A 17,018-nucleotide genomic window follows, 5' to 3' on the forward strand; every position below is an offset into this window, starting at 1 on the left:
TAGTTGCTTCCTGGCCGCTCTGGAGAAATGCCCATGCAGCTGCTCTTACCAGGTTGCTTAATTTGTCCTGCATCTTTTGCAGTTCAGCCTGATGCTTCTTGTGCGCTTCCTGTTGCTCCTCTTCAGCTTTACGTGTCGCCTGCTCCAAATTTTCCTGCAGCTGAGAAGCTCTCTCACTTGCCTTGGTGAGCTGAAGCTGAAGCTCCTCTAGCTGCCTAAAATGAATCATAACCAAAAAGAGAGAGTCAGCACTGCAACCCTTGGAAGCCTGTACTTCATAGCACAAAAGCATTATCTTCCTTTAAAAAATGGCACCAACCTGAGAGGTACCGGAACTGAGTTCCCCCAAGTTCCTGCTGCAAAAAAGCCCTGCATGTCCCTATGTGTCTGTTCTTACCCTTGCTTTTCCCTTTCCTCCCTCCATTGTCTTCCCCTCCAAGAATAGATGGTAAAGTCCATAGGGCAGGGGCAGGTTGTTGTTTTTATACTGTGACCATGTTGCTTTTTTAGGGTGCAAAGGACAAAAACAATTTGAATTTTGCTTACACACTTTTGAATTTCAGGTCGAATGGCAGCAGACAGTGCAGGTATCACTACCCACTGATCATACAAGTGGACATGTGAAAATGTTTTGCAGAGGAGCAGTAGGGCAAAGAGGAGCATATGCTTCCATTTTCTACCTCCCTCTGCATTCCCTTGCCGTAATTTACAGATGTAAACTAGATACAGGTTTACAAAGAATTCAAGGAAGCTTCAAGCCTCGAGCTAAACAGAAGCAAACAAAATAAAAGAGCCTGGCTGCTACATCAGACCAAGGGCCCCATTCAGTCCAGTATCTTGTCCTCACAGCTGCTGACCAGATGTCTCTGGGAAGCCCACGAGCAGGAAGTCACTCCCACCCTACTGTTGTTCTTCAGCCATTCTTATTTAGACAAGCCGACTTTATCATTACTACGGAAAACCCCAAAGAAAGTTTACCAAAAGTGACTGAGATAAATAAAAATCAAACAAAAGAATTTGGACAAGTGGCTGGTTTTCAAATTAAATGTAAAAAAAAAACAAATTTGTTAGTTAAAAATATCGGGCCAGAGGAAAAAAACGAAATAAAACCTTTCGGGAAGAAAAAGATAATAAATTAAGCCTAAAGAAATTTGAGATCTGAACACAACTAACTGGCTCCAATATTTTCAACATAATGAAATATTTAGAAAAGACAAACAAAAAGGTTTTGCAACAGAGCTATCAAGATTAGAGAAAGATTTAATTCAATCAAAAGAAAAACTTTTATCCAAAATGTATAAACGCCTCCTTGATTGGGTGGGAAGTCAAGGAGTAGGAGGTAAAATCAGTTATGGTTTGATGGGCCCAGGACTTCAGCTATAATATCCAAATGGAGGCGTGGGAAAGACTTTGGAAGGTAGACATAAAATTCACCGCATGTGAATTTCTGGAAGAATTTCTTAAAGAAAATCTGATTAAAATGTTTTACCGATGGTACCTGACTCCGGCCAAATCAGCCAAAATGTATAAAAGAAAGCGCCTTCATGGATCACTGCCTTGCCATGGCAAAGGGGCTTGAATAACTCAGAGAAGCTATGAACTATACCGAGCAGGGCACCCAAGATGAACAGGTCATAGTGGAGAGTTTTGACCAAACGTGATCTACCTGGAGTAGGAACCGGCAAGCCACTCCAGTATCCCTGCCAAGAAAACTCTATGGACAAAGACAACAGGCATATAAAAGTTATGATGCTGGAAGATGAGCCCCTCAGGTCGGAAGGCGTCCAACATGCTACTGAGGAAGAGCAGAGGACAAGTACAAGTAGATTCAGAGCTGATGAAGCGGCTGGGCCAAAGCCGAAAGGACGCTCAGTTGCGGATATGCCTGGAAGCGAAAGGAAAGTCCAATGCTGTAAAGAAAAATATTGCGTAGGAACCTGGAATGTAAGAACCATGAACCTGGGTAAGTTGGATGTGGTCAAAAATGAGATGACAAGAATAAATATTGACATCCTGGGCATCAGTGAACTAAAATGGACGGGAATGGGCGAATTCAGTTCGGATGACCATCATATCTACTACTGTGGGCAAGAAACCCGTAAAAGAAATGGAGTGGCCCTCATAGTCAACAAAAGAGCGGCGAAAGCTGTACTGGGATGCAATCTCAAAAATGATAGAATGATCTTGATACGAATCCAAGGCAGACCTTTTAACATCACAGTAATCCAACTTTATGCACCAACTACTGGTGCTGAAGAAACTGAAATTGACCAATTCTATGAAGGCTTACAACACCTTATAGAAGTGACACTAAAGAAGAATGTTCTTCTCATTATAGGGGATTGGAATGCTAAAGTAGGGAATCAAGAGATAAAAGGAACAACTGGCAAGTTTGGCCTTGGAGATCAAAACGTAGCAGGGCAAAGGCTAATAGAGTTCTGTCAAGAGAACAAGCTGGTCAACACAAACACGCTTTTCCAACAACACAAGAGACGACTCTACACATGGACATCACCAGATGGGCAACATCGAAATCAGATTGATTATATTCTCTGCAGCCAAAGATGGAGAAGCTCTATACAGTCAGCAAAAACAAGACCTGGAGCTGACTGTGACTCAGATCATCAGCTTCTTACAGTAAAATTCAAGCTTAAACTGAAGAAAGTAGGAAAAACCACTGGGCCGGTAAGATACAATCTAAATCAAATCCCTTATGAATACACAGTGGAAGTGAGGAACAGGTTTAAGGATTTAGATTTGGTGGACACAGTGCCTGAAGAACTATGGATGGAGGCTCGCAACATTATACAGGAGACAGCAACGAAAACCATCCCAATGAAAAGGAATCGCAAGAAAGCAAAGTGGCTGTCCAACGAGGCCTTAATAATAGCAGGGGAGAGAAGGCAAGCAAAATGCGAGGGAGATAGATACAGGAAATTGAATGCAGATTTCCAAAAAATATCAAGGAGAGACAAGAAGGCCTTCTTAAACGAGCAATGCAAAGAAATAGAGGAAAACAACAGAATGGGAAGAACCAGAGATCTGTTCAAGAAAATTAGAGATATGAAAGGAGCATTTCGTACAAAGATTACCATAATAGACAAAAGTGGTAAGGACCTAACAGAAGCAGAAGACATCAAGAAGAGGTGGCAAGAATACACAGAGGAATTATACCAGAAAGATATGGATGTCTCGTACACCCCAGGTAGTGGGGTTGCTGACCTTGAGCCAGACATCCTGGAGAGTGAAGTCAAATGGGCCTTAGAAAGCACTGCAAATAACAAGGCCAGTGGAAGTGATGGTATTCCAGCTGAACTATTTAAAATTTTAAAAGATGATGCTGTTAAGGTGCTACACTCAGTATGCCAGCAAGTTTGGAAAACTCAGCAGTGGCCAGAGGATTGGAGAAGATCAGTCTACATCCCAATCCCAAAGAAGGGCAGTGCCAAAGAATGCTCCAACTACCGCACAATTGCACTCATTTCACACGCTAGCAAGGTTATGCTTAAAATTCTACAAGGTAGGCTCAAGCAGTATGTGGACCGAGAACTCCCAGAAGTGCAAGCTGGACTTAGAAGAGGCAGATGAACCAGAGACCAAATTGCAAACATGCGCTGGATTGTGGAGAAAGCTAGAGAGTTCCAGAAAGACATCTACTTCTGCTTCATTGACTATGCAAAAGCCTTTGACTGTGTCGACCACAGCAAACTATGGCAAGTTCTTAAAGAAATGGGAGTGCCTGATCACCTCATCTGTCTCCTGAGAAATCTCTATGTGGGACAAGAAGCTACAGTTAGAACTGGATATGGAACAACTGATTGGTTCAAAATTGGGAAAGGAGTACGACAAGGCTGTATATTGTCTCCCTGCTTATTTAACTTATATGCAGAATTCATCATGCGAAAGGCTGGGCTGGATGAATCCCTAGCCGGAATTAAGATTGCCGGAAGAAATATCAACAACCTCAGATATGCACATGACACAACCTTGATGGCAGAAAGTGAGGAGGTATTAAAGAACCTTTTATTGAGGGTGAAAGAGGAGAGCGCAAAATATGGTCTGAAGATCACCTCCTGGCAAATAGAAGGGGAAGAAATGGAGGCAGTGAGAGATTTTAAAAGACGCCTGCTTCTTGGGAGAAAAGCAATGACAAACCTAGACAGTATCTTAAAAAGCAGAGTGTAGATAATAGAATATATAGAACTAGCCAAAATGACTGGAAGTTTAAGAGATGATTCAAAATAGAGATTAAATAAAGAATGGAATGTCTTTAAAGAATATTTACAGATACATTGTAAAAATTTAAATGCTTTGATGAGCCTAGACTGAACTTTGCAGGACAATATGGAATACGAATAAATTAAGTGATAATTAAAATCAAGAAGTGATAATACGAAGTGTGAAATTGAAAAAGAAGCCTAGAAAACATAGTGGGATGAATGGAAGTCAAAGGAATATGTGATTTTTTTCTTGTTTGTTTGTTCTTCGGTGTTGTTATTGCATTGTTTTGTTTTTTTGTTTATTGAAACAATACTTTAAAAACAAACAAAGAATAAAGTATTTTTTTAAAGAATAGACAAGCCTACCCAGATGTTTAGAAAGTTTGTATGAGTTCAAATTAGTTTTACTTTACTGGCATTTTAACCTTTTGTATGTTTCTAATTATGGTTGTAAAAACTTTAGTGGTTATTTTTTGTAAACCGATTTGAGGTTTTTTTCCTACAGTCAAGTGGTATAAATTTTATGAAATAAATAAATACATAAAACTGGTATCCAGAGGCTTCCACCTCTGGTCCTCCATCAAGATTAATAGCCATGGATAGCCTTATCACCCATGAATCTGTCTAATCAAGCCCCTTTTAAAGCCATCTAAGTTGGTGTCTCCCGCCACTGCTTATGGCAGCAAATTTCATTGTTTCAGCTAAGGCTAAGCACAAGCCATTTGGTTCTCTTCAGTTTAATTTTCAGCCCTGGCTGGGTGACGAGGTGGTACCTGCACACAGCTCTCTGTCCCCAATGCACACACAGTTCGCAGTTCTGGACTGCTTTCAGATTGGGAGGGTGGGGATTTAAAAACGAACAAACAAGACTTTCCTGCTTACCCCTTTGGCATGCAGAAATCATTCCTGGCCATACCCTAGATTCCTTGGCAACCAGCATGTCCGCACAAGGGACACCTATTTTGCTGGGGGCAGAGCGATAAATATTTCTTCTGTTGAAGCAGACCGTTTGTCCATTTAACCCAATACCGCTCTACAGGTCTTGATCCAAAGGTCTTTCCCCACCTGTGCTGCTGAATATCCTTCTAACTCCATCTTTGGGAGGGAATGTAGCCAAGCGCTAGAGTACATGACACGTTGGGCTGGGCAATATCTGGTTTTCAAGATTGTGACATATCACCAGCTAACCATCGTGATATAGTGATATATCACGATATCTGAAATAACACTGAGAAGGGCTGAAAAAGCGGCTGGGCTGTGGAGGGAGGAGCGACCAGGAGGGAAGGAAGGAGGTTGCCTGCTTGCTCGGGCGAAGGAGCTCCTGCTCCCTCCCTCTGCAGCCTGGCCTCAGCCAAGGGGAGCCTGAGAAGGTGCTCCATCCGCCTGCCTGCACATTTGGCAGCCTCTTCCCTCCTGGCTGGCTGCAGGAAGAGCAACCAACCGAAAGGAAAGAGGCAGCCCACTTGCTCAGGCAAAAGCAAACACACAGGCAGGTGAGCAGCCACTTTGAACTAGCAATAAATTGCGGCTCACCGGCCGCTGCCAGCACAGTAGAGGCAGGCAGGCAGGCAGTTGGGAGTTAAATGCACTGTGCTGGCAGTGGCTAGGAAGCCGTGATATATTGCTAGCTCAAAATGTCTGAAACCAGTATCGCAATCTGAATTTCATTCCAGTTTCAGACGATGACCTGAAATATCACCCAGCTCTAATGACATGCATGCAGACTGTTCTGCTTCCAGGATCTCCAGGCAGGGCTGGGAAGGGCCTTCAACTTGAGGAAGCTTTCTGAACCTGAGATGCCAAGAACTGACTTCTGCAGGTGATCTGCCACTGAGATCCCCACCCACCTTGCTCTAAGGTTTGCTTTGCTTACTAGCCAAAATACATGCAACAAAACAAAACAAAATTCCTTGGTTAATGTTGCCCACATTCCTTGGGTTGAAATCAACAGCACCACACATGAGGAACAGTTTAGAAGTATTATAACCCAAGAGCCAGATGCACAACTAAAGAGAGTTTGGTAAGATGAACTCATCCTCCTCAAAACGAAATCAGAGAAAATGCACAGCTCCTGGCAACCAGGTCAAGGATAGCAGAAAGTGCCAGGAAAGGTAAATTACTTCTCTTTTTGCCGGAGATCATCATTCATCTTTGTAAGCTGTGAAGAACTGTCTCCTGAGGATTTCATTATTTCGGCTATATCGTTTTGGAGTTTGGCTTTAGCCTCGATCAGTTGGCGCTCTCTCTCTTCTCTTTCTTTCATTTTCTTCTCCATGGCTGAAGAAGGAAGAAAAGTGATCAACCAAGTACATAAACAGTATATTCAAAAACAAACCACATGCTCTGAAGACATAAGAGATGGAAAGCATAAACTTTAATGTAAAGTAAGGATCTATCGGTCTATCTAATCTCCAAGAATGCAGCTGACTTCAAATGGAAAGTTACATGTGGAGTTTCAAACTTGGAATTGAATGTAAACAACATCAAAAGCTTTGACCAACAGGATGAATAGCACAAAAGCAAAAGTCTATCTGGAGTTAAGCAACTCTGGAGAAATCCTGCAAAAGAAAGGAGGCAGGACAGAATCAGAGAGGGGCTTCTCCTGCTAGTATGAAAGATAGTTTGCAAAGCCCCATCTCAGAGGGTGGATGGGAGCCGACCACTAGGAAGGAGAGGAGTACCAGCAAGTCCAGTCCAGAGGCTGAGGAAAGTTGGCAGAGACGAGGGGTCCTGGGAGGGGGATCTGACCTTCCAGCAATGTTGTCTAGATCTAGGGTGGCGGCAAATGTCTAAGCAGCAAGGAGGCTAAACTTCAAGATCTAGGCTTCATTTTCAAGAGGCCAGATGTCACATGCCCTGTGGTGGATTTCTTGATGCTGTTTTTAGAATTGTCTTTCAGGTTGCATTAAAGGTAGGATAAAATTACCAAAAATAAACCTGTAACATTCCTGTTGTTTGTCCAGAATTTATGAATAAAATAAAATGTGCCACATGTAATGGTTGGAACATCACATGAAAATGTACTATAAAAAAACCCAATATTTCAACCTAGTCACCTTCTCTTACCTGCCAAGTTAGATCTCAGCTGATCCAGTTCAGATGACATGTGTGCAAATTGTTGTTCTTTTTGGTTTAGTTTTTCAACAGTTTCTATGGGAATAAAATGTTAGCATTGGTTAGATTTTTAAACAATGTCACATTACATTTAGAATAAGGCATGTATGATAAAAGGAAGCAATTCTGTCTGTCTGCCACACTCATATAAAAAGATTTAATTGCATTCTTAGGAACCATACCTTGCATAGATTTTTGTATACTTTCTGCCTCATCACCAGCCTCAGTAAATTTTTCTTTCTGGGAGGTAGAAAAAAAATCACATTTAACCATTTGGCTTAATATGGTAAGGCACTACACTGATTTTTTAAAAGATATACTGTAATTGGTTCAATACACCTTTAAGCCAACAACACAGGGTCTTCACAGCACCTCACTCTTCTTTACAGGGCATGTGAAAAGGACATGAAGTCACCTGAAAACTGTGGACAACACAATGACCTTTGCTACAGACCAACGGAGAAAACTCTGACTTGGTGTATTTCGAGTCTGAGAGAGCATCTGGGAAGCAGAACTCCTCCTTATTTTATGTTAAAACCAACAGCTTTGGGTTTTCCCAAATCTGTAACATGTGGGCTGTTGCACAGACAGATGCCTGTACCCTATTGGTGTGCTGTTATAAAGAAAAAAACATTATGGACCATGTGTTGTTATAACACTTTTCTTGGTCTGTGGCAATTGCCACTTAGTCCAACATCACACCTATCAATAAGTGCACAATAGACTGGGAGGCACGAGGAGTGAGTACATCGTTGCTTCTATTTTCAGATATAAGCGTCTGTGTGGAGGGTCAGCCACTAATGGATATATCTTTGCTTTCTGTCAGATGCTCATAGGGGCTGCAGCCCAGCACTGGGACCCATGTTTTGCATGCAACTAATTGTGCTGCAGACTGCATAGAAAGAGCAGTGGTCCTACTCTATACAATGCAGCTTCCTAGGTTAATAAAATATTGAACTTTTAATACTCCAAAAATTGCAGTGACCCTGAGAAAGGCAGACCAGCAACGTGTGGACCATGAGCAACGAGTGGGAAACAAAAGACATGGCTCTTGCCCAGACACAAACATACCAGTGGAATCCAATAGATGGTGCAGAAAGGCACTTCATTATGTTTTTAGGATTTACTACAAGGCAACATTTCAAGCCACAGAGGTTTAATCAACAAGAGAGCTAATAGTTTCCTGTCCAATTTTGCCAAAGACACAGGTGGATGTAAAAATGACTAGATCTGAAATTTCCAATAAATCCCAATTATAAAAGCCGCAAAGCATAGTTCAGGGGGTGCAGGTGAAATTTCCACCAGCTACTTACCAAATCTTCAAGCTCCTTTCCCAAAGAATCTTTAAGCTGATTTACTTCACCCAAGTGATTTTCAAGATCAAGAATCTTTTGCTCTTTCGCTTGTAGTTCTTTGACCAGACTAACAGCCTAGCAAGGATTATTATGTTGTGTGAAAATAAAAGTTACAAAAGGACAAAACAAAGGATTTTGTTGAAGTATTAAATAATAATAAAAAGGAGGTAAAAATAAACAAAATGCATGAATATAAACTAAACAGAAAATGGTATGTAAACTAAATTAGAATTGTGTTCAGAAGTATCATGTATATTTTCATTTTTGCATTAGGAATATAATCATGATTACTGAATTTTTTAAATTGTCTTAGTTTTAGGCTCCAATACTAAATGGCTAGTCCACTGAAATTAATGGGGCCTACTTCTGATCTTAAGATTGTGCAAGTATTTGCTTTGATCACACTGTGAAACAATAAGCATTTGTCACATTGGACATACATTCATTCCCATGATTGAAATTATGGTCAGTTGCATAGGTCATGAACAGCCTTCTAATGATAAAGGTCTAACTGTTCAACTTGCAGGAAATCTGCAATTCCACAGGACTTTAAAAAACAATTGATGCCTGAAAGGAAATATGTAAAAGCTAGTATCTAAGTTATCATGTGAGGGGGTTTTGTGATAGGGCATTACAAGCACTGTTATTATCACAGTGTTTAATTGTGCAAGAAGGAAACCTGCTAGCTATTTGCTCTAGTTGGAACTTGTAAATCCTGAGAGCACCTGGTGCTACAGCACTGCTAAAGCTAAGCAGGGGTATACATGCTCAGTAGCTGCACAAAACACCACTAGGAGCCCTGCATAACTAAGAACAATAAATAACTAGGAAAATCAAAACCTATTTTTTTCCTAATTCAAGAAAAACAACCTCTCTCTCTTAAAGATCTTTCACCTCTCTCATAGGGAGATAAAGCATTTCTGTTGTTGCTATATTATTATTATATATATTGCTTATATGCCAAAATGGCTTCTCGGTCAAGGCAGAGGATAGAGGGAGCATCGGAGCCCAACACTTCCTCTGCATCTCACGCTGGGCAGAATTCCCAGGAGCCAATAAGCAGTTCAGGCAGACTCTGAACTCTGGAGTTGCAACAAGCAGATTTCTAGACTGGATTAAAACTCTGGTAGGTTGCAATACAAACAGGAAGTGTGCTCATTGCTGCCTGAATAGTTAACACATATACCAAAATAGTACTCAAAATAAAAACACATCTAGCCCACCATCCTATTTTTCCATAGTGGCCAACCACAAGCCCACAGCAGGCCCATAAGCAAAACATGGGCATAAATGCATTTTCCTGCTGTTGGTTCCCAGCAACTGGAATTCAAAGGCACACGACCTCTGAACCAGCAAGCAGCATCTAGCCATCATGACTAGTAGCCATTGACATTTATCCTTCAAGACATCGCCTCATCTCCATCTAAAGCCATATAAGCGGTGGCCCTGACAGCCGTCTTGTGGCAGCAACGACATAGTTTATGCACTGCATGAAGGACTTTGTTCTGTCTGCCCACTGATAGATATGTTTTATGTCTGGATTTTTAAAAACTCATCACTAAATAATATTTCATAACACCCTTTCTCTAAGAACAGACTACCACAAAACAGCATAAATAAAAGTTTTTTAAAAATGAAAAAAATAAATGGATGGATGGATGTTGGTACAAACCTGGCTACTTTCATTATTCCTGTCATTCTCTAAACTCTGTATCTTTTTTTCAGCTGCCTCAAGCTCCTTGCTAAGCTTCTCCAGCTCCAGTTTACCTTCAGAACTTGCCATCTGAAGAGCATCTAGTTCCAAGAGCTTTGTTTCAGTGCCTTTGATCTTTGCTTTAAGATTATCAATCTCCTTGGCTTGTTCTGTGCACTTGGCCTGGAGCCCCTCTAGCGTCTTTACCTTTATCTCGGCCTCCTGTAACTTGTTCAGAGTGTCTTCCATTTCCACCAAATGCTGATCTTCAGCACTTTCTAATTTGGTGTTCAAGGCCTCCAAGCTTCTCTCCTTGTCCTCTGTGACTTCCAGCAGCTTCTCTTTCAGAGTTTCAACCTCCTTCAGGAGATGCAGCCTCTCGTTTTCTTGCTTTAGTTTCAGGTTTGATGTTTCGCGCTGATGCTCCACTCTCATCTTCTCAATCTGGGTCTTGAGCTCTGCAAATTCAGCTGTCTGAGCCCCAACTCCTTTGCTGAAAGAGGTCTTCAGCTCTTCCATTGCTTGATGATGTGAAGCAATGGCAGACTCCAGCTTGGATTTCCATAACTCAATCACATCTGAATTCTCCTTGTGGGCAGCATCCAGCTTCATTTTCAGGGACTCATTCTCTTTCAACATCTTTTCATTGGATGCCAACAAGGTTTTAATTTCCTTATGGCATGACTCTTCACTGATTCCAACCTTCTCTTTCAGTGACTTCACCTCATCCTGATGCTCCTTGCTTAGCAGTGCCATCTTCTCTTGCAGTGTGCTGATTTCTTGCAGCAGTGAGAGAGAAGTGTCCACGTTGCTGACTGGCTTACTGGACTCTAATCTTGCTCGTAACTCAGTTACTTCTTTCTGCCGCAGTACTAGATCTCTTTCCAGTTCCATTATCCTAGATTTTTCTGATACAGTGGCCACCTAGCATCAGAAGCATTAAAAAAAACAAAAAGAGGGCAGAAATGGTTAAAACAGTGGATTTCATTTAAGAGTGGAGAGGTTTGCTGATCACTTCCTCAGGACAGTAACTTGGCTTTTCTAGCACTTCCCAGGAGGGTTTCTGGAAGGTTAACTAAATCTTGGCAATCTACTTTAAATTTCCACCTTTGGTGATATTGCAAATTGAGGTCAAGGAATGATAAATTAAAAGCTACTGAACATGTGCCTATAACAGCTTCATGACCATCATTTAGTTGTTCTTTTTAAAAAGTCCTTGCCTCCAAAAGCACATAGTTCTCAGGTATATTCAAAATTACACTTTAGCTCCAACTGATCTGTAGGTTATCTGACTGAAGTTAGTGATAATACAAAACGGGTTAAGTCAAAAGCTTAGAACGGCAGCACATTTTACTTGACAGTTTGTAAAGCACAAGGCAGATCTAGCTCTGGCTGGAGCTGGAGGCAGAATGTGGTCATGGCCCTTTCAACCGTACTAAAAGGGGCCTTAGACTAACATTTCCTTTACATTTTTAGGATTATACTAAAAACGCATACAGTGGAACCTTGAGTTGCGGACGTAATCCGTCCCAGAGGCACGTCCACAACTCGAAGCGTTTGTGTCTAGAAGTGCCATGTCTGCGCACATGAGTGGCATGATTTAGCGCTTCTGCGCATGCGCGAGTGGCAAAACCAGGAAGTAACCGTTCCGGTACTTCTGGGTTGCCATGGGATGCAACTTGAAAAGACGTAACCTGAAGCGGAAGCAACATGAGGTATGACTGTACGTGCTGGATAGGACTGATTAAGTGTTCTAGTCCAAATCATCCTGGATGGTGAAGAAGGATGTAAAGCATCTAGAATAAATGAAAACAAGCTTTTCATAAAATCCTGGCTGTGGTAGACAGACAAGAGTTTCCCTTCCCAGTCCTATAAACTAAGCTACCTCCATCCAAAACCAAGCTCACTCTAAACTTTGCCAAGTCTTTCCTCCCCCCCCCCCCCCGCTCTCCCCATGAGACTCTGAACAAGTGTCATGTGCTAATATTTGGACACTGGCACATTTCTGACTGGGATGAAAATGATCCATTTGGTTAAGAGTCTTATTCAGATGCAAAAGAAAGATGATTTGATAAGCTGCAAGTAGGTTTTGGAGCAGGACGCAGCAAGTTGACATGCCTGAAGTTAAGAATCAGGTTTTGACCTCCAGAAGTGAGATGTCTAACTGGCAGAGGCTCAAAGTTAAAGGAATGCTTCAGGTTCTAGCCACAAACTATTCCATTTCAAAGCAAAATATTCAAATAAAAGTTGTGTTATGTCTGCTAAAAAGTACAAAACAGAAGTTCAGGGCATAGCTACAAATATTTTCAAACTCTGACTGTTTGAAGTGATCCAGATTCAGATGAAGCACCAAGGGTGAAGGGGGAAAGTTTGCCTCATCTAACTTTACTGTCTTCAGCAGAGCTCTTACTGGAAACAGCTTAAGGACTGGGGCTGCTGCTTCTAACCAAGACAAATGGCAGCGTGTGTAGAAATGCATAACGATACAACTCCATCCCCTCAGGTTCTTCACAAAAGGTCACGTTTCCGTACAAGCCCCACAAGTAACCAAAGCGGCACTGAGCTATCCAAGAACTTTTAAAGCCCTTTCCTTACAACATCAATCACTGCAGGAAGAATCACCACTAAACTGAACCAAAACATCAAAATTAGTCTTCACAACAAACTATTTTATCATCAGCTGAGGAACGACTGTGTAGAATTGCAAGGTCTTCACTCACTGTGGATGTGCTTTTGGATGTGTTATTCTCTACTCTTTCATTTGAAAGTATCTTACCTGGATTTTGTTACAGTAAGAAAGCCATTTTAAGAAATTAATTGTATGTTTAATTGTACCCAACACCACTGTACTCTTAACAGTGTAATGGCAGTAGAAGACAGGGTGACATATCCGATCTTCTCCCCAGACATCTTATGCCCATTCAGCTTCAGCCTCAGGAACCTTCCCCATCACGAAAAAACCCAAAACCAAAATCAGGTCTTGTTCATTTAAAACAGTGAAGTTCATTACCCTAGTGTCTTCTAACTCCCTCTGGAGTTTCTCAGCTTTGGTCTTTTCAAAGAGCAGGCTCTGTTCAAGCTCCTTAATGCGCGCATGCTCCAGTTTGGTCTGCGTCTGTTAGTAAAAAGGGAAAGGAAGAGAACACAACAGTGCCACCATCACATGCCAGCACAAGAGGAAAGAGGAGCTACATGCAGGATGTGCCACCAGTTGTCTTCTACCAGTGATGAGCAGCAAAAGAGGCACGTGGGTAACAAAACCAAAAAAGAAAAAAACAAACAAGGTGATGTTGCAGGTGAGAAAGACCGACTTGAAAGTGTGTGACGACAAATGGCTGATATGTTGAGAGAAAAGATGTGCACACAGAGAGACAAAGGAGCATGGAGAAGAAGAAGAAGAAGAAGAAGAAGAAAAAGAAAAAGAAGAAGAAATGGCAAGGTAAAGTCATGCAGCCAAAGTTATTTTTCAGTGTGACAATTATCAGCACAAATTAGAATAGTTAATGCTTTGTAAGATGCGATTCAAATACCTGAGGGCAAAGACTTGTTCTGTGCTGTTCCAGAGGGCAGGACTAGATCCACTAAATTATTGGAGAAGAGATTTTGGCTGGACTTCTAAACAGCAGGAGTAGTTGGGCAATGGAACTAACGAACTACGTGGGGTTCTCCCTCGCTGGACCTCTTCAAGACAAGGCTAGGCAGCCATCTGCTGGGGATGCTTTTGCTCTGGATTTCCTACATCAAGCAGGGGACTTGATGGCCCTTCAACTCTCTGAAGCCCTACAACTCTCTGAAGCCCTCCTTCACCACTGCAAGACTGCTGGTGCTCACTGTGAAATGTTGACTGGCTTTAAAAAATAAATAAAGGCTTGTGGTAGCAGGCAAAATATCCACTCACTTTCTGCTTATGGACAAGTCTGAATGCATCCCTAGAGACTTACAAGCTTTTCTGCTCAAGGTCTTGCTGTACTTAATAGTTTCTACTATTAAGAGAAGAGTAGAAGATTAGAGATTCACTTGTCACCCAAAACGCAGAAATTGTATGAATTGGCATTAAGTTCCAGATTTATCTAAGTGTGTGTGTGGGGGGGGTGACTAAAGGTAACTTGGATTCCTTCCAAAGATTGATCTAGGGTTTCTCGGGGCATCTTATTAGTGAATTACCACAGGATGCCCACCAAAAAGAACTGCTACAAAATTGATCAGAAGTGGTAAAAGGTAGGGCCCCCTTCCCCAAGGCAGAGAGCTGGAAATTACTTCAAACCAAAAAGTGATGCAGGAGGATTTGGGGATTTTGTGATGTGAAGAGACACAATTGCCTTGAACAGGTATCATGTGACATGCCTATGAATCCTGACCATAAACAGGTGCTGCCATCTGTGGAAGATCAAAACATTCACACTGACACTATAAGTCCCAGGTTCCCTCCAGGAGGGTCTTGGAACCCCCACATGCCTTCTCCTTTCCTTCTGGGCCCAGAGAGGCACATGGGAGTGCATAGTGGCAGCAGCCGTGAGCAGGAGGAGGCAGGCTCATTTGGGGAGGGGAGCACTTGTCCAAGGGCCCCTCCAAACCTGGAACCAGCACCAGCGAGGGGTGATGTACTAGGGCATCAATAACCATCCTTGAAGTGGACTGCAAGGAAAACCTAGTTGCTGGGTCAAAACAAGTACCAAACTCCTTGTTGAACATTGAGAACTTATTTTTGCCTATAGAAGCCATTTTCTGCTCACCTCTTTTGCTGCAAGGTGCACAAATGAATGGCTGGACTGCATCCTAAGAAGCCCTGAAGCCTTCAGTTGCTGACATTTAACTCAGAATACTTGTAAGCAATATCTGCTTTTAGTACAGGCACATAAGAGAGCTCTCCAAGGAAGCCCTGCATTATATATAGATGACAAAAGTATTTAGTAGTTATTTACCTCATGACTAGCATGCCAGGTAGAGGAGTCACCTCCAGAATTAATTACTGGGTGTGAATCTGGAAGGTCTGGTTGGATTTTGCCCTCCCTGAAGGCCTGGCAGGCTTAGCCAGATCCAAGAGAAGCTGCTTGTTTAAAGGTGCCTTCGCTGTGAGCACCTAAGGCCGGTCCTGAACATGCAGCTAATGATGTAGGGATTGGGGGACAGGTCCCGAGGGGGGCTAAGGGGGTGTCGTGCTGTTGAAGGCACAGCTGGGTGAGACAAAAGGGGGCCATTCCCAGTGGCTGCACCCGGATTATGGAACAGCAGGTCCTGTAATGGCAGTCGGTCCCCTCCTGTTCTTCATCACTTACCAAATGCCATTTTTCTTAAACAGGCTTTTTTGTTGATGAGGCAGACAATGTTTCTTTGGTTTTTCAACAGCTGACACTTTTTTGTAATTATTTTATGAAACAGCAGTATTTTATTTTATAAGCTGCCCTGAGTGGTATTTTTACACCAGAAACGCAAGGTATAAATGTTTCAAATAAATTGATTTGAAGAGCTCAATTAATTAATAGAGAACTTGTTTTTTATGTGTAAAAAAAAATGAGGAATGGCTAACTTTTTACCACTTGCAGCACAGAATATTTCAACCAACGGAAGTTAGAAAGTGAGTAAAACACGGTGTTGGCGGAGCATCTCTGAAAAGTTTCACCGGAGAGCAGCCATAGCTCAGTACAAGATACATTTGCGGTGATGGGACAATAACAGCCATGATAACCAGCAGCAACCATCTCTAGTATATCAACTGGAAAAGATCAGTCAGTCTCAACCCATTCCAAGTATACCCAAAAAATTGGATGATACGTATTTCTTTTTATTACCTGCCATTTAAATAGCACTTTTCTACAGCTGTGTATAACTAATGAAGAAGCCACATATCATTAAAATCAATTAATTTAAACAATATTACAACCAGTAACACTAAAGAGGAGGTAGAAACAGAACAATTAAGGCAAGTTTTTAAAAATTCTAAATGCCTACTAAAATAAATACTTCTTAACAGCTCACTTAAAGTAGGGGTGGCTGACCCATGATTCTCCAAAGGGTGCTGAGCTATAACTCCCACTGTTGGTGGGGCTTGGACTCCAACAACATATGGAGGGCCACAGATTACTCAACCCTGATCTAAAGGCAGGAAAGGAAATAGAGTGGCTGACTTGAGCTCTCCAAAGAGAATTCCATAATTGCGGTGCCACTGCTGATAATGCCCTGTGCTTAGTATGTGCCAATGGTATGGCCCACGGAGGGGACCCAAAGAGTGCCTCTGAAGCTGCTTAAGGACTCAGGCAAGTTCGTATGGGCAAACATAGCCCTTCAGGTAACCTGGTCCGGGATCCCTCCTTCAACAGTGTCCCCTTGAAAAAGATGGTCCTCTCGATAGGACCATCACTGGACTAGATGTAAATCATTGCAGTGTCTGACTCTTCAGTTTCCCAGATAAAGAAAGGAGCAAGAAAAACGGGATCTAAACGAGTCACTGGATCAGTCCCTGTTCTCCTTCTTCATATGCATACTGCTGAGCTTGTAAGGCAACCCTGCAGACAGGCACAAAAGCACCCTGGGAAAATCAAATTCTTCCATGGTAAAAATCCAAAAATTAGTTACCAAGAAGAACTGTTAAGAAGAAATTACCTTGTTCTACTGGGTTTTTTTTGGGGGGGGGGATTT

At 42.0% G+C, this 17,018-nt stretch overlaps 1 protein-coding gene across 39 annotated transcripts in view; it reads right to left on the bottom strand.

The window, feature by feature from the left end:
- Positions 1 to 17,018, bottom strand: part of CLIP1 (CAP-Gly domain containing linker protein 1) — a 108,278-nt gene that overhangs the window by 48,720 nt on the left and 42,540 nt on the right. For 19 of the 39 annotated variants that reach the window (XM_083589638.1, XM_083589636.1, XM_083589647.1 and 16 more), the window contains 7 exons: positions 13,393 to 13,497; positions 10,362 to 11,306; positions 8,648 to 8,764; positions 7,517 to 7,574; positions 7,287 to 7,370; positions 6,341 to 6,497; positions 50 to 215 (listed from right to left, as the gene is read on the bottom strand). In XM_083589638.1, coding sequence (XP_083445764.1) covers positions 50 to 215; positions 6,341 to 6,497; positions 7,287 to 7,370; positions 7,517 to 7,574; positions 8,648 to 8,764; positions 10,362 to 11,306; positions 13,393 to 13,497 — 1,632 coding nt within the window. The remainder of the gene's footprint in view (positions 1 to 49; positions 216 to 6,340; positions 6,498 to 7,286; positions 7,371 to 7,516; positions 7,575 to 8,647; positions 8,765 to 10,361; positions 11,307 to 13,392; positions 13,498 to 17,018) is intronic. The other 20 variants (XM_083589619.1, XM_083589616.1, XM_083589639.1 and 17 more) reach the window with 5 other exon arrangements.

This window comes from Podarcis filfolensis (assembly GCF_964270895.1).
Source record: "Podarcis filfolensis genome assembly, chromosome: 16".
In the NCBI taxonomy this organism is placed as follows: domain Eukaryota; kingdom Metazoa; phylum Chordata; class Lepidosauria; order Squamata; family Lacertidae; genus Podarcis; species Podarcis filfolensis.